Raw genomic sequence first — 23,800 nt, forward strand, 5'->3', positions numbered from 1 at the left:
GTTTGAACAAAGCTGGGATTCGGCTTCCGGTAGGGAAGAGAGCGGTCGCGGGTGGCCTTGCCGAGAACTTGCGACCAAGCGCGGAAATTCACCGGTTTGGGCCCCCCGCAACAAGAGAATGGGAACGAAGAAAAACCCGGACTCCACAGGTCATTAAAGCGGGAGAACTGGGTGCTCGGGAGCGGAGTGATCCGGCGGTGCCCCCCCCACCCCATGCATGGCAGCAGAGCGAAGGGCAGGACGGACCAAAGCGGGGACCAAGCCAGCAGCAAGGACTGACACCCTCCCAGTGGCAGGAACAAAGGGGGACTCCCGGCCCAGACAGAAGCCTCTCTCTCTCTCTCTCTCTCGACCCTGGGTGAGTGATGGTAAAGAAAAAAGAACTTCCTCTTTTTCAAAAAAAACTTTGATAAGAAAACTTTTAAAGAGAAAGAAATGTTTTCACTTATTAAAAAAAAAAATTCTCTTGAAAAGAATTTTATAAAAAAAAGTGGGAGAGGAGAGACGGGAGGGGAAAACAAAAAGGTGGGGGGAAAAGAGGGTAAAGAAAGGAAAAAAAAGGGAGTGGGACAAAAAAAAGGGGGAAAATAATGATGCCAGAAGGGAGCCAAAGCAGAGGGAGAAGGGGCACCAAAAGCAGACGGGGCAACGTGCGAGCCCGTTCAGACGAGCTAATCAGCGCACAAAGCGGTGGAATGGAAGGTTCGCCGCAACAAAAAGAACTGGCACACAAGAGCATTTTCCCCCTGGGCCAGGGGGGAACTGGAACTGGAAGGCAGCCTTTGCCGAGGCGCTGAGGGAACATCAGCAGGAAAACAAGGCAGAAGCCAGAGTGGGCATAGGGGCTGCAGTGTAGGCAGCAATGGCCAAGGCCCTGGCTGAGGTGCAGCTCGCCCTGGGCAGAGCAGAGGAGAAACTGGAAGCCCAAGGGGAGAAACTGGAAGCCCAAGAGGCGACCATAAGGAGCTGGAAAAAGCCGTGACTGACATGAGCGACCGGATCACGGCCCTGGAGAAGGCGGTGGCGAGACTGGGCACAACGCAGGGGAGCCTGAAGGGCAGATTGGACGATCAGGAGAACCGCTCGAGAAGGCAAAATGTAAGGATACCAGAGGAGATCAAGGGTAGAAACCCCACGGCATACGTGGCCGGGATGCTGGGCAACTTAGTGGGGATGAAAATCTACCCCAACCCACCAGAAATGGACAGAGCACACCAGTCGCTGCGCCTGAAGCCCAAGGCAGGGCAGCACGGTAGCACAGTGGATAGCATTGTGGCTTCACAGCGCCAGGGTCCCAGGTTCGATTCCCCGCTGGGCCACTGTCTGTGCGGAGTCTGCACGTTCTCCCCGTGTCTGCATGGGTTTCCTCCGGGTGCTCCCGTTTCCTCCCACAGTCCAAAGACGTGCAGGTTAGGTGGTTTGGCCATGCTAAATTGCCCTTAGTATCCAAAAATGTTTATAAGGGTTATGGGGATTGGGTGGAAGTGAGGGCTTAAGTGGGTCGGTGCAGACTCGATGGGCCGAATGGCCTCCTTCTGCACTGTATGTTCTACGTATGTAACCCAAGAGCAGTTATAGCTAAACTGCACCGGTACCAAGACAGGGACACAATCCTGTGCTGGGCCAGGAGAAACAGAACCTGCAAATGGGAAGGACACTTCATTAGAATTTACGAGGACATTGGGGCAGACCTAGCCAGGAGACGGGCCAAATTCAATAGAGCAAAAGCAGCACTTCACAAGAACGAAGTGCGTTTGGTATGCTGTACCAAGAGAAACTCTGGGTCACATACCAAGAAAGAGAATATTTCTTCACAGCCCACACCGAAGCAAATAAGTTTGTCGAGAAACACGGGCTGGAAAACTGGCAAGGGGCAACAACATGCCGATGGGGGTGGCGGTGGGGGGAAGGGGGGGGGGGGGGGGGGGTGAGGCAACGGCAGACCCCCCCCGCCCCCACCACGGCGAGCGCACCCTAAACAAAAAGCTAAGCACTGCCCGAGGGACTGCTTCAGGTGGGAGACCAGGCCCCAGCACGAGGGAACGAGAGTAGTGGAGAAGGGAGAACAAGCGAGAGGAGTGCAGGGTAGGATGAGGGAAGAGCAGGCAGAAAACCAGAGAGGCCGGGCAAGGGAGAAGTGAGACAGTAACTCCCGAGAGGGGGGCTACCACACTAGCAGGAAAGCTAGCGCCGGGGACATGCAACAAAGCAGGGCTGCAGCGTGCCCCCAACAGGGGGGAAGGCACCAGGCAGGGGGTGGGGGGACCACTCAACAGAGGCGGGAGAGCAAACGAGGATAGGAACAGGGGAAAGAGGGACAAAGGAGGGCTATACGGGAGGAGGGGGGGGGGGGGGGAAGGGGAGGAAAGGGAGAGACCGGTGGGGGTGGAGAACACAGGGTGGGAGAGACCGGGGTTGGGGGGGGGGGGGGGGGGGGGGGGGGAGGGGGGGCACAGGGAAGGAGGGACAAACAAGGCTAGAACAGGAATAGAAAAAGGGCTACAAAGTGCCACAACCAAGGGCTCGAAACAAGGAATCGCTGCAAGCATCCACCCAGTACAGTCTCTGGGCAAAGGGCGACCCCAGAGTGCAGGAGACTACCCGCGTGGTGGACACACAGAAGGCGGCCATGTCGGGTGCCCCCTGGAAAGAGAAACCCCAGAGCGCTGGGACGCGATTGCATGGAGAGAGCAGTGACAACAGCCATCCTGGGCAAAGGGAAACCCTGGAGGGCAGGGGCGCATCCACCAGGTAAGTATGGTTAATCCCACAGGAGCAAAGGGACAGAAGCCTCCCACCAGGATAGTCACCTGGGACGTAAGGGGACTCAATGGCCCAGTGAAAAGATGCAGAGTCCTCACCCACCTAAGAAATATGAGGCCGACATAGTCTTCCTCCAAGAGACACACCTGAGACAGCAGGACCGATAGCGGGTAAGAAAGGGCTGGGTGGGACAGACCTACGATTCCTGCTATGGGACAAGGGCCAGGGGGGTGGCGATATCAATCGGCAAGAGGATGATGTTTAGGGCGACAAAGATGGTTACGGACCCAGGGGGACGGTACGTCATGGTCAGCTTGGATGGGGCACCGGTAGTACTAGTTAATGTGTTCACATCCACCTTGGACGACACGAGCTTCATCAAGAAGACCATGGCAGAAATCCCTGACATAGCGACGCATCGACTAATCATGGGGGGGAGGGACTTCATCTGGGCAGCACGGTAGCATTGTGGATAGCACAATTGCTTCACAGCTCCAGGGTCCCAGGTTCGATTCCGGCTTGGGTCACTGTCTGTGCGGAGTCTACACATCCTCCCCGTGTGTGCGTGGGTTTCCTCCGGGTGCTCTGGTTTCCTCCCACAGTCCAAAGATGTGCAATTTAGGTGGATTGGACATGATAAATTGCCCTTAGTGTCCAAAATTGCCCTTAGTGTTGGGTGGGGTTACTGGATTGTGGGGATCGGGTGGAGTGCTCTTTCCAGGAGCCGGTGCAGACTCGATGGGCCGAATGGCCTCCTTCTGCACTGTAAATTCTATGATCTATGAACTGTGTACAGGATCCAAAGACAGACAGATCAAACTCCGGGGAAAACCTCAAGCATGGCAAGGGAACTCACTTTATGGAACAGATAGGAACGGTGGACCCCTGGAGGTTCACCCACCCAGGGGAGAAGGAGTTCTCCTTCTTCTCCCCAGTACACAACGTATACACTAGAATTGACTTCTTTGTGGTGGGGAAAATGGTGCTTCCGGGGATAGACAAAGTGGAATACTCCGCAATTGTGATATCAGACCACGCTCCATATAACATGGATCTGAGGCTGGAGACGGGCAGAGCCCAACGTCCCACATGGAGGTTGGACATTGCCCTACTAGCTGACAATAACTTCAACAAAAAGATATCGCGGGCCATAGACGGTACACGGAGAACAACCAGAACGGGGAGGTCCCAGCCTCCACATTCTGGGAAGCGCGAAAGGCCGTACGAAGAGGGGAAATCATCGCTTTCAAAGCACGAAGAGATAGGGAGGAAAGGGCGGTTAGGCAGCAGCTGCTCGACTCCATACTGGAGGTAGACCGTAAATATACCGAGGCCCGACCATAGAGCTCCTGGCGGAGAGGAAAGAGCTACAAAGGAACTTTGACCTGCTCTCCACCAGGAAAGCAGTGCACCAACTCCGTCAGGCACGTGGGACCCTATACGATAACAGAGACAAAGCCAGCCGCCTGTTGGCACACCAGCTGAGAAAGCAGGCAGCCACCAGTGAAATTGCGCAAATCAGGGATACCAGAGGCACATTAAAACAGAACCAGAAAAGAACAACCAAACCTTCAAGGCCTTCTACCAAGGGCTGTACACCTCACAGCCCCCAATGGGGAGTCCAGGGTGAAACGGTTCCTTGATGGACTGGACATACCAGTCGTGGGGGAGGGCAGAAAACGGGGCCTGGAAGCACCACTAGCACTGGGAGAGATCATAGACAGCATTAGCTCCATGCAGGCGGGGAAGGCACCGGGACCAGGCGGGTTCCCGGCGAACTTCTACAAAAACTTTGCGACAGCACTGGCCCCGCACCTGCGGGAGATGTTCACAGACGCGCTAGCTAGGGGCACACTGCCACCCACGATAGCACAGGCCTCAATCTCGCTGATACCTAAGAAAGACAAAGACCCAACAGAATATGGGTCGTACAGACCCAGCTCACTGCTGAACGCAGAAGCCAAAATATTGGCCAAAATCTAGCCAAAAGTCTAGAAGACTGCGTACCAGAGGTGGTTGCAGAGGACCAGACGGGCTTTGTCAAAGGTAGACAGCTTACCTCAAACATCAGGCACCTGCTGAATGTGATAATGACCCCCGCCGGGGAGAGAGTACAAGAGGTGATCATCTCCCTAGACGCAGAAAAGGCCTTCGATAGAGTCGAATGGAAATACCTCATAGAGGTACTGGAGCGGTTCGGGCTTGGAACAGGTTTCACCTCCTGGGTAAAACTCCTATAAACGCTCCCATGGCGAGCGTACGGACCAACAACACCAACTCCCGATACTTCCAGCTGCACAGGGGCACCAGACAAGGATGCCCACTGTCCCCGCTGCTGTTCGCTCTAGCGATCAAACTAGCAATCGTGCTCAGAGCAGTAAAAAGCTGGAGGGGGATCCGAAGGGGCGGCAGAGAGCACACAGACTCACTCTATGCAGCCTCCCCGAACAGGGGCCGGAATGTGGTGACTAGGGGCTTTTCACAGTAACTTCATTTGAAGCCTACTTGTGACAATAGGCGATTTTCATTTCATTTCAGATGACCCGCTCCTCTACATTTCGGACCCACACAGCAGCAAGGACGGAATCATCGTGCTCCTGAAAGAGTTTGGCGCCTTCACGGCTACAACTCTTCTACAACTGGGCGGCGACGACCGAGCGAGTAAAGAGATGGATCAAGGAGCCAGAAGCCGAGTGGGTGCGCGCGGAAGAGGCCTCCTGCATGGGGACCTCCCTCCGGGCCCTCGCCACGGCAGCACTCCAATCCCCACCCAAAAAACACTCCGGTGGTGACAGCCACCCTCCAATCCTGGAACCAACTGCGGCAGCAACTTGGCCTGACCAAAATGTCTGACAAAGCTCCCATCTGCAACAACCATAGGTCACACCAGCGCTGACTGACGCCACCTTCAAAAGGTGGGGGCAGGACGGAGGGACACTGACAGTCAGGGACCTATACACAGACGGCAGGATCGCAACACTGGACGAACTGACAGAGAAATTCCAGCTAGCCAGGGGGAACGAGCTAAGGTATCTACAATTCAAAACTTCCTATGAAAGGAGACAAGGACGTACCCACAACCGGCACGATAGACATTACTGGAAGAGTTACTGGACGCAAGCATATTAGATAAAGGAAACTGTAGTGACATGTATGAACGACCGGTAGAAAGGGCCAATATCGTACTGGATGCAACAAGAAAGAAATGGCAGGAGGACCTGGGGATTAAAATAGGGTGGGGACTCTGAAGTGAAGCACTGCACAGGGTCAACTCCACCTCCATCTGCACAAGGCTCAACCTGAGGCAGCTAAAAGTGGTATATAGAGCCCACTTAACAAGAATCGTATGAGTAGGTTCTTCCCGAAGGTGGAGGATAGATGCGAACGGTGCCAAGTAGGCCCGGCCAACCACACCCACATGTTGTAGTCTTGCCCCATTCTTACGGGATACTGGACAGCCTTCTTCGAGGCAATGTCCAAAGTGGTGGGGATGAGGGTGGAGCCATGCCCAAAAGGAGCGGTCTTCGGGGTTTCAGACCAGCCAGATTTATTCCTGGGCGAGGAGGACGGACGCCCTTGCCTTTGCCTCCCTGATCGCCCACCGTAGAATCCTGTTCAGCTGGCAGTCAGCAGTACCACCCAAAGCTGCAGACTGGCTGTCCGACCACTCGGAATCTCTCCAAATGGAGAAAATCAAATTTGCCATCCGAGGGTCAGATAACGGCTTCCACAGAACGTGGGAGCCTTTCATCCAATTGTTCCGGGACCTGTTTGTGGCCAACAAACAAGCAGAAGAATAGCCAGGCAGCCAAGAATCAGGGAAAAGTAGCCAAAGTATGAGAGGGAGAGATAGACTGGGAGGTTTGGGGGGGGGGGGGTGCAGCGAAACCTAAGAGGAAAGGAAGGCGAACCACAGGGGGGGGGAGGGGCCAGAAACGGGGGGGGGGGCGGTGAAGAGGGAAGGGACAGGGAACAAGAGAGGAGAACCAGGGTGGGTGTGGGGGGGGGGGGGGGGGGAGGCAGGGAAATGATAGCGGAAGGCGGGCACGGGATACGATAACAAACTTGGCATCTACAGGAACAGAGAACAAGGAGAATACAGGCGAAAGACGGGGGGAACGGCTGAAGAGGAGGTGAGCGCGAGACGACAATGGCAGCGAGATCCATCCGGGAGAAGCAAGTGACAACACCAAAACCAAACCCATTTGAGTATTGCCCACTGCAATTGTTTCTCCGGCACCCAAATGTACATCTACCTCCCCAGTCTCCAACCCCCTCCCCCCCCCCCCACCCAAATGTACATCTACCTCCCCAGTCTCCAACCCCCTCCCTCCCCCCCCCCCCCCCCCCCCCCCCACCCACAACCAGTTGCCTACTTATGTGTTGTAAATTATTTTGCCAGTTGTACAGAGCTGTTGAGCTGGTGTACAATACCCTACCAGTAATTCTATTTTATTTTTTATTTTATTTTTTATTATTACTTTTGTTTTGTATGTTTGGGTGTGCCCTTCTCTTCTATATATATATTTCTTATTCTGTGTACATAACGGTAAATATACTTTGTTCAAAAACCCAATAAAAACATTTATAAAAAGATTGTTTGAACAAACCTTTTAGCCAGCCAGTTTGTGGCAGGATGATCAGGGGTGGATCGGATGTGTTGGATTCCATTGTCATTTAGAAAATTTATGAATTATTGTGAAATGAACTATGGCCCATTGTCACCTGTTCAGGGTAACCGAATCTTGCAAAAATCTCACCCAGTCTTTCTCCTGTTCTCTAAGAGGGCGTAGTCTTCATAATTGCAACTTCAGGCCATTTCGAGTAGGCTTCTACCATAATGAAAAATATTCATTGTTCGAATAGTCCGGCATTATCGATATGAAATCTTTGTCATGGCCCTTCTGGCCATTCCCATGGATGAAATGGCGCTAATGGTGGCAGGCTTCAGTCCTTTGCACAAGCCGAACACATGCTGCCTTCTCCTCGATTTCACTAATCCTGCCTCGACCTTAAGCCTTATGGCATATGGCCCTGACCTAGCCTTCAAGCATCTTGCTTGGCTTTCATCCTCAATGTCTAACTTGACTGAGATCTCATTCATGCTTCCCAGCTCTCCATACTTCTTTAAAATCTTCAATAGATCTGCTTCAGACTCAACATGAGATTCACTTTGGCCCAGTTTAGTTTGATTCCCTCCAGCCAGGTTCTCCCCATTAGGACTGGATAGTTACCTTTAACAACGTGCAGGGATAAGTCTGCGATCTGTCCATTTAGCTGCACATTCACATCAGTATGGCCCTCAATGGAACCACTTCCCCAGGGTAGCTTTTCAGTATTATCTTTAAGGCAATATGTCATAGTTTCTCTTGGTAAACATTTTCTGGTACCACTGAAACTGCTGCTCCAGTGTCTACCTCCATTTTCACCGGTTTTCGATCCAGTAAAGGAGTGACCCAGTAAAGTTTTGTTGCACCCGCAATGGTCAGTACGTTCAACAACAGTTCGCCAGATGATTGCGACTCTGGTCCTTTTTCATGCCCTTTTTGTGTCACGTGGATCCTTTTCCTTCCATTCAGTTTCCATTTGGTACACTTGGTTTTTGCTTTTTATAGTTCTTGTTTGGAACTTGTTGTTCCTTTCCGCAAAATACCCATTCAATATGCCCCATTTTCCCACAATTCATGCATTTTGCATCTTTGCACCAGCTTTTGCACATCAGTGGCAACTTCAAACCTGGGTCTGTGTTTCGGTCTCAGCTGACATTTTCTTGATTCTCGTGTGCGATTGGGCTTCCTTAGCTGCTAATTCCATAGAGATTGCGACTTCTAAAGCCTTTTTTAGGGCTAGGTTGCTTCCTGTTAACAGCTATTTTTGGATAGCTTGGCTACTTAACCTAATCTATCTTTAATGATGTCGTTCAAGACATTTCCAAATTCACAGTATTCACTAATTTAGTCAAAGTAGCTATGGTTTGAGCCTGGTTTTTCTGGCTACACCAGACTTCGCAGGAATTTGAATGTCTCTCTCTCCCCCCCCCCCCCCCCCCCCCACACACACATTTTACTCAGGCTAGTTGGGACTACAACATCTGCCGCAATTTTATTCACTTGTATGAAATAATCAAATCTTTCAGTATATGAGCTCCACCACTCGGTGCTCTCATCATAAGATTTCATGGCGACAATAATTCTAGCCATTTTTACTAATGAAAGGGCTTGTGTAAGCACAATATACCTTGAAATGTTTAGGACCATCAATCTTCTGATTTCAAACAAGGTACCCTTGAATTCAGCCTGTTTCCTTCTAGGTTTAGAACACCCCACCTCTAAACTATTATTGCAGGGTACTTGCTACTCACAGTGCTCCCTGTACTGTTCCAGATCTTTCCGGGCAGAGCACATGGCGAATTTCCTTTCCATGTAGGTTCCTCTGAAATATATGTTTAAGTTTCAGTTCCTTTGATGGCTGTTACGAATATTTTTCATCCCTCCCTCGCCAGCTTTGATGTTGCAAAGTATTTAGCTTCTTAATCTTTATTGAATGTCTGCACACGGATCAACAATTTTTCTATTTTTTTTCACTTCTCCGGGAGTTAGCCAGTTTTGTTCTGACCTCTGCGTCACCAGTTTTCTATTTAAAGAATAGGCTTGCAGACCACAAAAGTACAAACAAACAAGAGCTTTATTGGAAAGACGTTTACTCTATACGCTGTTAGGATAGACTGCCCCTTTTCCCACACAAACATCCGATGACATCATCACTATGTCTTGTGATGAATTCTTAAAGTGACTTTGTTTCAATTAAGAACAAACATAAATATACAACACACTTCATAGATGTGATTTTTCCAATTAACTCCCTGACCAAATGAGGGGACCATTTGCAGGTCGGAAATCCACGAGTAGCTGAAGTGGGCTTTGCCAAAACTTTCCAACTAAGCAACAGCATTCGTACGCCACCTCTGAGTTTCCACACCAATCAGGGAGAGCAGGTGGGATCATGTCCTGGATCTGTGAAAAGAAGGATTTCTGATTAAAGCCACCATAGTGTGGCTTAGAATGATTCACCAGTACTTGGTGTTATGAGGATGCAGCAAGTACATGAGTGGAAAGGAGACCTGGGAAGGTTGTTCTCGAGGTCTCCCACTCTGACCTGGAGGATCTGCTATGAAATCCAAGAGATTGCAGTTAGGTGAGCTCTCCCAAGGATGGGTAAAAATTATCAAGGAAGTCAGCAGCAGAAATGCGGTCCCTACAACCTGGAGAAATAATGGCAAGAGGATCCTGGAACTAAGCAGGGTGGAAAAGATAGGTGGCATAACACATGGAGATGCCAGATCCCACACTGTGACTTTCCCAGCATTCTCTTGCACTGCACTGCTCAGAACAATGCATCTTGTAGAACCATATATTCCTCTTTCTACATTCACTTCAGACCCTTATCTGAGTAACACTCACCCTCATCCTAGAACACTCACACACATGCCTCACACGCTCCACAGATGTTGTCCTTCCTTTTTCTCTGCACAAACCATTGTGAAATTCACATCTGTATGCTTTTTCTTCTTATAGGACATACTACAAGCACAGTACTTAGCAAGAGGCAGAGACCAGGGTGAGGAAGGGGAACTGGTGGGCCTTGATTCTCCTCAAGTAACAGGCACCTTGTGGGTCACTGACAATGAGCAACACCTGCTCCCCTCTTGTGCCAGGAGGTTGCAGATTTCAGCAGTGATCTGCCTAGAGACCATGAGCTCCTGAGGCACTGGTCTCAGACATGCTGAGAGTTGTTCCTCTGCCTGTAGACCCTGTGTTTGAATTCCCATCTCCTTCCAGCTGGACGTTGGTGTCCATTCCTTCTGCCATGTGGGGTGGCGTGTCTGAGGAGAGGACAGCAGGTGCTGTTGCTGGTGTTGCTCCTACTGTTGGTGGTGCAGTTGGCAGGATGATGCTTCTGCTCTCATTCTGTGGTAAGGCTGCCAACAGGGCAGTGTACTTGAAGGTCAGTTAGGGGCAAGACAGGTGAAGTGACTTCCAAGAAGTTGGTGATCACCTGCCATGCAGTGATAGCTCTCTTTCAGAGAAGAAATGCTATGAACAGCAGCTACTCAGCTGATCAGGGCTGGAACTCTTCAATGTAATCAATCAATGCATTAGTTCATCCATTTCACTGATAATGCTCTCCGCACTGTGCTAAAACCAGAATTGAGAGTAAACATATTAACTGAATCGGCTTTTTGAATATTTCAATTTATTTTCCAACAGATCCTAGCTCACCTTTAATCCCATCATGGTAAAATCCAGAAGAGAGAAGGATGATGTTGAGTTTCCACCCCAACATCACTTTTAGAGAATAGGTGGAAACCCAGATGGCTCTAGACCCATAATGCATGCTTCACTTTCCAAACCAATAAAAGCAGGGATTCCATTTTGACTAGTGAAGTATACTGTTTACTTTGTTTGATTGAAATATTTAAGTGGTTATAATAAGTTGTTCTTTCTGTGATCACTTTTGTTAATGTCATAATGTTTATTTGGATAAAATTAAGAGGTGTGAAATCTTTGAAGCCTTGGTGGATGGTATTTTAATGGTCTGTCTGGCTGACACTTTCATGGCGTTATAGGAACAGTAGTTGGTTTTGAAATAATATTTACGAATGGGTGTTTTATTTTTTCAGCAGTTTTATACTTGCCATTGTTATATGATGGCTCAGTGGTTACGTATATTGTGCTTACAGGGTAAGTGAGCACGGATGTGGCATGAGTTGGCATTGAGTTGGTATGGGGAGTATAAGCGGCCATGGGTTGTGTTGGGAGGTGGTTGAGTTGTCATTGATTTGGCACAAAGGGTTTGATGGCTATGGTGAGTGGCTGTGGGCATGAGTTGTCATGTAGCTGACATGGAAAGTATGAGAAGCCATGGGGAATGGCTGGGGCATGGTTAAGACCTTTTGAAATTACCTTTCAAAATGTTCACAAATGCAGATTATGGTTCATGACTCCTCTGAGGGCCTGTGAATCATAAGTCATGGAGATGCTCACCTGACTATGAAAATTGTGAGGTGGCAAGGAGATGCCTATCCCCACAATGGAGCCGGCCAGGTAGGAAGTGCAGGGTGCAAGCTTTCGACAAGTACTCTTACTCCACATCTGTAAAAACTGCCAGTGCTGGGCTTGGGATCGGGAATCCTGGAATTATGTGCTGCCTGCCATTTTTAAATGGCTCCCCATTGTCCTGACTCCGCAATAATCTGGTCCTCAGCATTTGAATTAAAAAACATTCAATAAAGCAACATTACGCTTCACAATATTATTCTTCATATTACAATGATTCCTTCTTTGATCAGCAAAATGGCACTGATAATAAAGCTATGATGAATACAAGCCAACTTCTGTTCATGAGTTCTTACCAAGTCTGTGAATTCATTACTGCCCAAGTCCAATCGATCTATCTGTGTCAGTCTGTGCATTGACCTGTTGGAAATGAGAATTAAATAATTAAAATCCAAGTTGTCTTGTCTTTATCGTTAATTCAAGACCCCATATCGTCCCATAAATGTACACAATTTATGGCTGGATATATGGGAAAGAAAATATACTAAATAACTTTGTACTTGTACAACAACATTCACATCCTTAGGGCTTTTCAGAGTGCTACACAGCCAAATTCATGTGAGGTGCTTGTTATGTTGGCAAGACTGTCAGCTATTTGTCGCACATGGCCCGACAAACAATCATAAGATGGCCAATTAATCTGTTTTTGGTAGCGTTGATCAGGGGATGTTAGTCATAAGGGACGAGGTATTGCCACTAGTACTCTTATTTTGTACCAGCGACAATTGCTGACACTGGGAATGGGAGCAGGAATCCTAGAATTATGCCCAGCTACTTTCTACAGTCCACAAATTCATTAAACAGATGAATGACACATAGATTCGCAACTCAAGAATTTACATAATTTTCCTTTGAAGAACCAGCAATAGGAGAGAGAACTAAAAAGGGGAAAAAACTGCAAATGACAGAAATCCTAAACATAATCCAAATGGAAGATAACTCAGCATCAATAAAGAGAAAAGATTGGATTAGATTTTCAACTTTTTTCCTAAGTTTCCAATAATTTCAGTGATGGGCAGTGAGTCTGCAATTCCAGTATTTAGTCCAAAAGGGGCTGGTTTAGCACAGTGGGCTAAATAGCTGGCTTGTAATGCAGAACAATGCCAGCAGCGCGGGTTCAATTCCTGTACCGGCCTCCCCAAACAGGCACCGGATTGTGGTGACTAGGGGCTTTTCACAGTACCTTCATTGAAGCCTCCTTGTGACAATAAGCAATTATTACATGATTAAAAGACAAGTTGAAAATCTACCACATTAAATTTCCAGAGTCTATTCTTCACAGCATATTAAAGAAAGGGAGAGCAATGCACTTAAAACCTCATAACAGAGCGAAGTCAATGTTCTTTCTAATTGACAGAATTTCACAAAGTCCAGGGTGTTACTGATAGCAAACAACAACAGCAACCTGTATTTATGTAGCACCTTCAAAGTAGTCAAATATCCCAAGACACTTTGTAAGATAATTGTCAAACAGAATTTAACATTGAACCATATAAGACAATCTTAGGACAGGTGAGCCAACACTTTGTCATTGAGATAGTTTTTAAGGTGCATCCTAAAGGAAGAGAGGTAAAGGGACAGCGAGGTTTAGGGAGGGATTTCCAGATTTTAGCACTTAGACAGCAGTATGCACATTTGCCAGTGGTGGAGTGATTTCTTAATACTTTATCAATGTCACATGTATCCTTACTGATGACCCCTTTCCTATGACTCATAGTGACATAGAAAATAGGAGCAGGAGGACGCTATTCGGCCCTTAGAGCCAGCTCCGCCATTCATTATAGTCACGGATGATCATCCAACTCAGTAGCCTGTTCCTGCCTTCCCCTTTATATCCATGACCCCTTTCTCCCGAAGTGCTATATCTAACTCCTCTTGAAAACTAATGTTTTAGCTTCAACTACTTTCTATGGCAGCGAATTCCACAGGCTCACCACTCTCTGGGTTAAGAAATTTCTCCTCATCTCAGTCCTAAATAGTCCACCCAATATCCTCAGACTGTGACCCTTAGTTCTGAATGCCCCCACCATCGGCAACATCCTTCCTGCATCTACCTTATCTAGTCCTGTTAGAATTTTATAGGTTTCTATGATACCCCCCTCATTCTTCTGAGCTTCTGCGAACATAATCCTAACTAACTCAATCTTTCCTCATATGTCAGTCCCACTATCCCAGAAATCAGTCTAGTATACCTTTGCTGCACTCTATAGCAAGAACATCCTTCTTCAGTTAAGGAGAACATAACTGCACACAATATTCCAGTTGTGATCTCAACAAGGCACTGTACAATTGCAGCAAGACATCCCTGCTTCTGAACTCAAATCCTCTTGCTATTAAAGCCAAAATACCAGTTACCTTCTTTACTGCCTGGTGCAACTGCATGCTTACCTTCAGCAACTGGTGTACGAGGGCACCCAGGTCTCATTGCCCCCTCTCTCAATTTATAGCCATTCGGATAATAATCTGTCTTCCTGTTTTTGCAAAGTAGATAACTTTACATTTATCCACATTATACTGCCTCTGCCATGCATTTGTCCACTCACTCAGCTTGTCAAAATCACATGGAAGCATCTCCGCATCCTCCTCACAGCTCACCCGCCCACTCAGCTTTGTGTCATCTACAAATAGTACATTTAATTTCCTCATCTAAATCATGAATATATATTGTTAATATCTGGGGTCCCGGTGCCTATCCCTGCAGTACCCCACTAGTCACTGCCTGCCATTCCTACTCTTTGTTTCCTGTCTGCCAACCAGTTTTCTATCCATCTCAATACACTACCCCCAATCCCATGTGCTTTAATTTTACATGCTATTCTCTTCCGTGGGACTTTGTCGAAAGCCTTCTGAAAGTCCAAATAAATCAGATCCTCTGGCTACCCTTCATCAACTCTACTAGTTGCAATCTCAAAGGATTCCAGGAGATTTATCAAGCATTAATTCCCTTTCGTAAATCCATGCTGATTCTGTCTGATTCTGCCACTGTTTTCTAAGTGCTCTGTTATTAAATCTTTTGTAAGAAGTTGTCTAACTTGTCTAACTTCCTGCAAGTAAAAGATGTATCTGTGGGTACCCTCATGGGCCCCAGTTATGCCTGTCTTTTTGTACGATATCTGGAACATTCCTTGTTCCAGTCCTATTCAGGCCCTGTCCCACAACTGTTTTTTTTCCCCGTTACATCTATATCGGTGAAGCTTCATCTGGACCAGGAAATAAGTATTTATTTTTGCTTCCAATTTCCACCCCTCCCTCTCAACTTCACATGGTCCACCTCTGACACTTCCCTTCCTTGATCTCCCTGTCTTCATTTCTAGTAAGATGTCTTACAACACCAGGTTAAAGTCCAACAGGTTTGTTTCAAATCACCAGCTTTCGGAGCACTGCTCCTTCCTCAGGTGAATGAAGAGGTATGTTCCAGAAATATAGATATAGACAAAGTCAAAGATGCAAGACAGTGCTTTGATCGCGAGCATTTGCAGGTAATTAGGTCTTTACAGATCCAGAGATAGGGGTAACCCCAGGTTAAAGAGGTGTGAATTGTCTCAAGCCAGGACAGTTGGTAGGATTTTGCAAGCCCAGGCCAGATGGTGGGGGGTGAATGTAATGCAACATGAATCCAAGGTCCCGGTTGAGGCTGCATCATATGTGCGGAACTTGGCTCTAAGTTTCTGCTCGGCGATTTTGCGTTGTCGCGCGTCCTGAAGGCCGCCTGGAGAACGCTTACCCGGAGATCAGAGGCTGAATGCCCTTGACTGCTAAGTGTTCCCCGACTGGAAGGGAACATTCCTGCCTGGCGATTGTCGCGCGATGTCCGTTCATCCGTTGTCGCAGTGTCTGCATGGTCTCGCCAATGTACCACGCCTCGGGACATCCTTTCCTGCAGCGTATGAGGCAGACAATGTTGGCCGAGTCGTACGAGTATGTACCGCGTACCTGGTGGGTTGTGTTCTCACGTGTAATGGTGGTACCCATGTTGATGATCTGGCACATCTTGCAGAGATTTCACGCCAGCCTCGGAGCTCCGTCCCGGGACCCGATTCTCCCCCCCGGGCGGGGCTAGTATCGGGGCCGGGGGAATCATGGCGATGCGGAGTTAGCGAACGTCGCTAACTCCGCCCGCCAAGAGTCACGGCGGCTGACGCGCACGATGACGTCAGCCGCGCATGCGCGGGTTGGACGGCTCCAACCCGTGCATGCGCGGATGACGTCACCACACAGACGCGTCAAACCTGCGCATGCGCGGGCCATCATGCCCCTCAGCCGCCCCGCGGACTGATCCTGCAGGGCGGCAGAAGAACAAATAGTGTTCGGTGCCCACCGATCGCAGGCCCGTGCTAATCGGTGCCCTGGTTGTCCGTGACAGGCACTTTGCGGCCGTTTTCACGAACGCTGAAAGCAGGTGTGATCGCGGCCGTGAAAACGGCCGTAAACTCCGCGGTATTTGGCCCATCGGCCTGCGGAGAATCTCTGTTCGCCGTAAAAAACGGCGAGCAGTGATTTATGTCGGGGGGCAGCCGGAGTGGGGGGAGAATAGCGGGAGGCCATGAAAATTGTCGGGAAGGCCCTCCCGCTATTCTCCACCCGTCGTGGGCAGCGGAGAATCGCGCCCCACATCTTTTGGGAGAAAACTAGAGCACCTGGAGAAAACCCATGCAGACACAGGGAGAATGTGCAGACTCTGCACAGACAGTGACACAAGTCGGGAATCGAACCTGGGACCCTGGCGCTGTGAAGCAACTGTGTTAACCACTGTGCTACAAACATCACCACGATAGTTTGAGGGTCTATATACAGCTCCGATTAACATTTTTTGACCCTTGGTGTTTCTTCGCATACAGATTCATACAGAATCAAGATCATCGGAGCTAATATCCTACCTCACTACTGTGTTAATTTCCACTTTAACCAGCAATGCAACCGCTTCTCTTGTCTGTCCTTCCTAAATAATGAATACCCCCGGCTGTTCAGTTACAATCCCTGGTTACGCTGTAGCCACGTCAAGTTACTTCCTTATTGTGGTGACATGCCTATGGGCCATATCATAGTTGGATGGTGTGAGACCTCCAACCAGCAGGTGGCAGTACAGACACACCAGGCAGTCTCGAGACCAAGGTCATGTGACCGAGGACCTGTATATAAAGAGAGGCTCATCAGGCCATCTCCAGAAGAACACAAAATAGAAGGTAATAATAGGGTAATAAGATGTCCATGCAACAGGTCAGCAGAAGTTGTCGGTTCCAGAGGAGTAGCAAGATTCCATGATAACGTGCTATGTATCAGATTGCCATCTGACTACGCGAGACACAATGAAAGGATCTTGGTTGGACAGATCACGGTGTTTGATGAGTTCATTTTGGAAGTACGAGGGACTAAACAAACATGATACCAGGTGTGCTGAAGATTTTAGGTTGGCAATAGCAATGACAACATTAGGGATTCGGCTTGAAGACAGGACTGTTGAACTGCAAACTGAGGCGACCCAAGCGTAAAAATGCTGAAGATCGAGATGGACGGACTGAGGGCCCTCCACCAGCTTCAGACATCTGGCAATGTAGGTGAGAACTGGCGGCTGTTCAAACAGCAGTTCAAACTTTCGGCCGAGGGCCTGCAGGCCCAGCCTGATGAAAGGCGAATCGCGTTGCTGCTAACATTGGCGGGTTCACAAGCGCGCAAGCTATATAACTCATTTGTCTTTGTCCAAGGACTGGACCCTATCCATAAGCGCCGCTGCCCGCCAGTACCAGGGGAAACATAGGATGCTCCTCATATACAAAATCTCACACCTGAAAGTATCTGAATACATTTCCTCTCGGGATCTGGAATTCTCCAAAATGTCATCTAGACTGACAAACCTACCCTCCAGAAATATATCCCTAAATCTCTCCACCCCTGCCTCACACATGGCCTGAATGTGGAATCTAAACCAGACGGCACAAACCTATAGATCCTATAAATCAGTGGCAACAGTGACATAGAGCCTAATTTAAAATGCTGCCTAAATTGATTCAAAATCCTCAAAGAGGATTCTCCTCCGTTCGCCCCCATATAGATTCTGGATCCTTAAACCACCCTGCACCTTCTCAATGTTTTCTGCCCAAATATAACACAGCAGATTAGGTTGTGCCAACCCCCCTGATTGTCTAACGATTTGCAGAAATGCCCTGTGAACCCACGGTATCTTAACCATCCAAACAAAAGTAGAAATTAACTTACTGACACCACCAAAAAAAGCCTTAGAAATGAAGACTGGGAGAGAGTGGAACAGAAACAAAAATCGCCTTATCCCTCCTGCGAGACAATCCAGTAAGGCTCCAACCTGCGTCATCTCCAGGCCCACCCAAGATGGCCACCATCACCCCCAAAAAGCCAGTTCCAAAACAAAGGAACCGTCACTGTCACCATGTCTCCTCCTTCTCCCCTCTCAGCTCATCCCCTCCTGGACACCAGACAAATTCATCGAGAACCAAAAGAAACCCTCCCCCACCCTAAAACAAAAACAAAAAACCTAAGATTATCCACCTAACTAAGGGGTTACTGGGTTATGGGGACAGGGTGAAGGTATGGGCTAAAGTAGGGTGCTCTTTACAAGGGCCGGTGCAGACTCAATGGGCCAAATACCCTCTTCTGTACTGTAAGTTTCATGAAGTGTTAGCTCCGTTCTGTCTCCACAGATGCTGTCATACCTGCTGAGGTTGTCCAGTAAATTCTGTTTTTGTTTCAGATTCCAGCATCCATAGTAATTTGCTTTTAGTTAAGCTCCTTGCCTTGAAGAATAAATAAACTGTCCCCACCCCAGGTAACCAGCTGCAGCATCTCCCCCACTTTGTTCTGTTGACTAGCTATACTGCCAGCGGGGTGACCGCAACCAGGATAAATGTCAAAGTTTTTCAAACGTTGAATCAACAATCAGCCCCCCTATCCCTACCCAACTTTAATACCAATAATTATGGGAAGAAAGAAAAAAGAGAACCATACCCAATCCCCTCCCCCAGGCAGCTCCAACATTACAATTAACAACACCCAATTTTGTGCAGATACAACCCCACCAAGAACCCCATAACAACCCGCACAAACAGGCCCAGATGGAACGGCACTTGAGGGGGGGTCATCTCGGGGATCGGAGGCCCCAAGTGGTTGACCTCAGGGCAGAGTGGCACCCTGGCACTGCCATAATGGCATCCTGGCACTGCCAGCCTGGTACCCAAGCAGTGCCAGCCTGGTGCTGCCAAGGTGCCGAGGTGGTGCTGGCAGGGGCACTGCCAGGATGCCAGACTGGTGGTGTCAGGTTGGCAATGTTTCCACACTGGGGATCGGGCCCTGGCCCCATGTGAGGTGGGGTGAGGGAGTCCCAAGGACAATCTTATTGGTGGATTGGGACTTTTGGGGGGTCTGGGGGTCACGTCGGGGGGATAGAGAGATGGGGACGCCGTTTAAAAATGGCGTCCCGATCGTCCACTGCATGACGAGTCCCAGCGAGTTGAGCTCCTCAGCACAGGAAATGGGACTAAGTGCAGCCTTGTCGAGGCGTTCTCCCTAAGGTCCCAAGTTGCAATTAAGTCTCTTTAGGTAGCATGGTGTTTCTCTGACACTGCGAGTGCCGGAAAACACCGGCTAAATGTGCTCGATACAGGACTCTGTTGCAATTCAGTTAGATCACGCCCTAGATCTTCCATCACTTCAATCTGGTGCATGGTTGCAACTTGGGAGCTTTACCACGACCTGCAGCATTACTGTTTCCTTTCCTCCTTCTGTCTTTATATGACCGACTTTCCCACATGCACAGAATTCTGACTGGAAATGGGGGCATTTAAACGATTAATGGCTGGCATCACAATAATACATTTCCTACTGCCGTGCTCTGGATTTCTCTGAAATACAGTGGACCTCCCCTGCTTGTTCAGAAGTACTGCTTCGTAATCTACAACTATCTCTTTCTTCCATTTCCATGGTTGTGGCCTGATCATAGACTTCCATTCACATCAGCTGTTTGCATTTGCTCCAGACTTGGCCTGTATTTTATTGTTTCTGCTTCGCGATTCTGCGTTGTCGTGCGTCCTGAAGGCCGCCTTGGAGAACACTTACCCGGAGATCAGAGGCTGAATGCCCCTGACTGCTGAAGTGTCCCCCTACTGGAAGAGAAAATTCTTAGAACAAACTTATAGCCAAGTTCCGCACACATGAGTGCGGCCTCAACAGGGATCTTGGATTCATGTCGCATTACATTCATCCCCCACCATCTGGCCTGGGCTCGCATTCCAAGCATTGTCTGGCATCTTTGACTTTGTCTATATATATGTTTCTGGAACATACCTCTCCATTCACCTGAGGAAGGAGCAGTGCTCTGAAAGCTCGTGTTTGAAACTTTAACCTCTTACTTAACATAGGGAGCAGCAGAGCGGGCAATAAGACAAAATGTTTAGATCTTGCAATATACTATCGATGTGGGGCGGGATTCTCCAACCCCCTGCCGGGCCGGAGAATCGTCGGGGGGGGGCGGGAATCCCACCCCGCTGTCCCAACGGCGGCTGCCGGATTCTCCGGCGCCGGTTTTTCGGCGGGGCTGTGAATCGCGCCGCGCCGGAGGGGACCGTTGGCAGCGCCACCCCCGGCGATTCTCTGGCCCACGATGTGCCGAGTGGCCGCCCGCTGGCGTACACCAGGTCCATACCGGCAGGACCTGGCTCTGTGGGCGGCCTGCGGAGTCCCTGGGGTGGCGCGGGGGGATCTGGGCCCCACGGTGGCCTAGCCCGCGATTGGGGCCCACCGATCTGCGGGCGGGCCTGTGCTGTGGGGCACTCTTTCCCTCCGTGCAGGCCATGGCGGACCGTTATGCACGAACTCGCGCCAGCCGCGGAGGCCCTTCGGCGTTGGTTGGCGCGGCGCCAAGCCCTTCAGCGCCGGCTGGCGTGGTGCCAACCCCGCCGGCGCTGTCCTTGCCCCTGAAGGTGCGAAGGATTCCACACCTTCCGGGCGGCCCGACGCCGGAGTGGTTCATGCCGCTCCTCGGCGCCGGTACAGCCCGCCCCGCGGATAGGGGAGGGGAGAATCCCGCCCGAGAAGTCAAGTCAATCCTCCAATGCTGTCGTTAGGTACAGGAGTGGTGCCAAAGGACTGAAGAATTGTAAATCCTATATCCTTGTTCAGAAAAGGGGAGAAGGTGAAATCTGGCAATGACTGGCCAATTAGTTTAAGGTGCTGGAGAAGGGTTTAGAAACAATAGTCCTGGCAAAAATTAGACAATTAACAAGTCATTTGGTTAAGCATGGACGTATTAGTCCATGGACTAATAAAGGAGAGCAAACATGGATTCACTCGGGGTAAATCATTTTCGGCTAACTTAATAAAATGTTCTGATGAGGTAACAGAAGCGAATGGCTGAGGTCAATTGGTTAATATTGTACGTTTGGACATTCAGAAGGTATTTGCTAAGGTACCACATATTAAGCTTGCCAGCGAATATAAAACCCAAAGATTAAGAGCAGTAGCAGCAAGAATACAAAAGTGGCTGTGGGATAAATATCAGAGAATCAAGGTGAAAAGCTGTTTTCCGAACTAGTGAAGGGTGTAACATGGAGTTCTGCTATTACTTACACCACTGCTGATTTTGCTATATGTTATAAATTGGACTTGAGGTCACAATTTCAAAATTTGCAGTTGCTATGAAACTTGGAAGTGTAGGAAACAATGAGGAAGGTAGATTCAACAGAACGTAGACAGCTTGGTGGAACAGGTTTACACACGGCAGAAGAAATTCAAAGCAGAAAAATGTGACATGATACATTTTGATAGGAAGAAAGAGGAGGGTCAATAAATGCAAATGGTAAAATTTTAAAGGGGGGCACGAAAACAGATGGCCGGATTCTCCATTTGTGAGACTAAGTGTTGACGCCGGCACAGGATTCGTGGAGTTCCAAGATGGCAAAACTGGCCCCGCACCTTGACCGATTCTGCTAGTGTTAAGGGGTTTGCACTGGCACCACGTGGAACACAATCAATTCCAATGAGAAATGGTGTGGAATTTGCTGGTTTTGCGATTGATGCTCAGGAGGCTGACAAGCTGCAGCCGCATATACACACTTCACTCCAACACACACCATCCCAGTCAACAAGGTGGCAGCAAGAAGAGTGGCACACCATTTCATGGACGCCGACGCCGGGCTGGAGACACTGCTGGGCGCGGTGGAGGAGAGGAGGTTGACCTTGTACCCTGTCCTGGGAAGGAGGCTGCCAGCCGCTGCCATTTGTCGTGCCGCTTCTGAGCCCAGTCACAGCAGGCCATAGCTGGGAACGTCGGTGCCATTATCCTGGGACTGACCAACATGGCGCAGGCACAGAGGGAGGTGGCCCTGTCCCAAAGGTAGATGGTGCAGTCACTGGCTGATGTGACACAGATCCAGAAGGTGGTGGCACAGTCTATGGGTGATATGGCGCAGTCCCAGATGGAGATGGTCCATTCCCTGTGCTCCATAGCCACCAGCATGCAGACCAGAGCGCGCCTCCAGGACTGGCAGCGCCAAGTGGTGGGGGAGCATCAGGGGATAGCTCTGCTTGCACCCCTGTCCGATGGAGTAGCCCGGGGTGATCGGGCACCTTGAGGAAGGGAAGGTGATGGGGCCTGTGCCAGTGACTCCTGCAGGGGAGGTGCCGGGACACCGCAGTACCTCAGACCCTCTGCCAGCGCATACTGTGGGGAGAGGACAGAATAGTGCAGCACCATGCCACCTGGGACACCCGAGTAGCAGGCAGGCCCATCCAGGCCCGTTTGCCCCAGAAGACGACCACCAACAGGAACCAAGGTCTCACAGCAGGAATCACAGCAGGCCGCTTCCACTCCTGCTGTACCGTCTGGGGACCGTGGGCTGGAGTGAGAGGTTGTCATGCAATGTGGAGAGCAGTGTTCATCGCAGAGTGTGTTGTCATCATCCTCCATCCCATGGACCATAGAACATAGAACAGTAAAGCACAGAACAGGCCCTTCGGCCCTCGATGCTATGCTGAGCAATGTCCGAAACCAAGATCAAGCTATCCCACTCCCTGTCATTTTGGTGTTCTCCATGTGCCTATCCAATAACCGCTTTAAAGTTCCTCAAGTGTCCCACTCCACTATCACAGCAGGCAGTCCATTCCACACCCTAACCACTCTCTGAGTAAAGAACCTACCTCGGACATCCATCCTATATCTCCCACCCTGAATCTTATAGTTATGCCTCCTTGTACCAGCTACATCCACCCGAGGAAATTGTCTCTGAACATCCACTCTATCTATCCCCCTCATCATCTTATTAAGTCACCTCTCATCCTCCTCCACTCCAAAGAGAAAAGTCCTAGCTCCCTCAACCTTTCCTCATAAGTCCTATCCTCCAAACCAGGCAGCATCCTGGTAAATCTCCTTTGCACCCTTTCCAATGCTTCCACATCCTTCCTATAATGAAGTGACCAGAACTGCACACAATACTCCAAATGTGGTCCCAACAGGGACATGTATAGTTGCCGCATAACCCCGCAGCTCTTAAACTCAAGCCTCCTGTTAATAAACACTAACACATATTAAGCCTTCTTCACAGCTCTATCCACTTGAGTGGCAGTCTTTAGAGATCTATGGACATGAACCCAAAGATCTCTCTGTTCCTCCACATTCCTCAGAACCCTGCCGTTGACCCTGTAATCCGCATTCAAATTTTTCCAACCAAAATGAATCACCTCACACTTATCAGGGTTAAACTCAATCTGCCATTTTTCAGCCCAGCTCTGCATCCTACCAATGTCTCTTTGCAGCCTACAACAGCCCTCCACCTCATCCACTACTCCACCAATCTTGGTGTCATCAGCAAATTTACTGACCCACCCTTCAGCCCCTTCCTCCAAGTCATTGATAAAAATCACAAATAGCAGAGGACCCAACACTGATCCCTGTGGTACAC

At 49.3% G+C, this 23,800-nt stretch overlaps 1 protein-coding gene across 4 annotated transcripts in view; it reads right to left on the bottom strand.

The window, feature by feature from the left end:
• Positions 1-23,800, bottom strand: part of lrrc7 (leucine rich repeat containing 7) — a 1,013,254-nt gene that overhangs the window by 271,302 nt on the left and 718,152 nt on the right. For all 4 annotated transcript variants that reach the window (XM_038794406.1, XM_038794408.1, XM_038794407.1 and 1 more), the window contains one exon: positions 12,176-12,239. In XM_038794406.1, coding sequence (XP_038650334.1) covers positions 12,176-12,239 — 64 coding nt within the window. The remainder of the gene's footprint in view (positions 1-12,175; positions 12,240-23,800) is intronic.

Source organism: Scyliorhinus canicula, chromosome 4, assembly GCF_902713615.1.
Source record: "Scyliorhinus canicula chromosome 4, sScyCan1.1, whole genome shotgun sequence".
Lineage (NCBI taxonomy): Eukaryota > Metazoa > Chordata > Chondrichthyes > Carcharhiniformes > Scyliorhinidae > Scyliorhinus > Scyliorhinus canicula.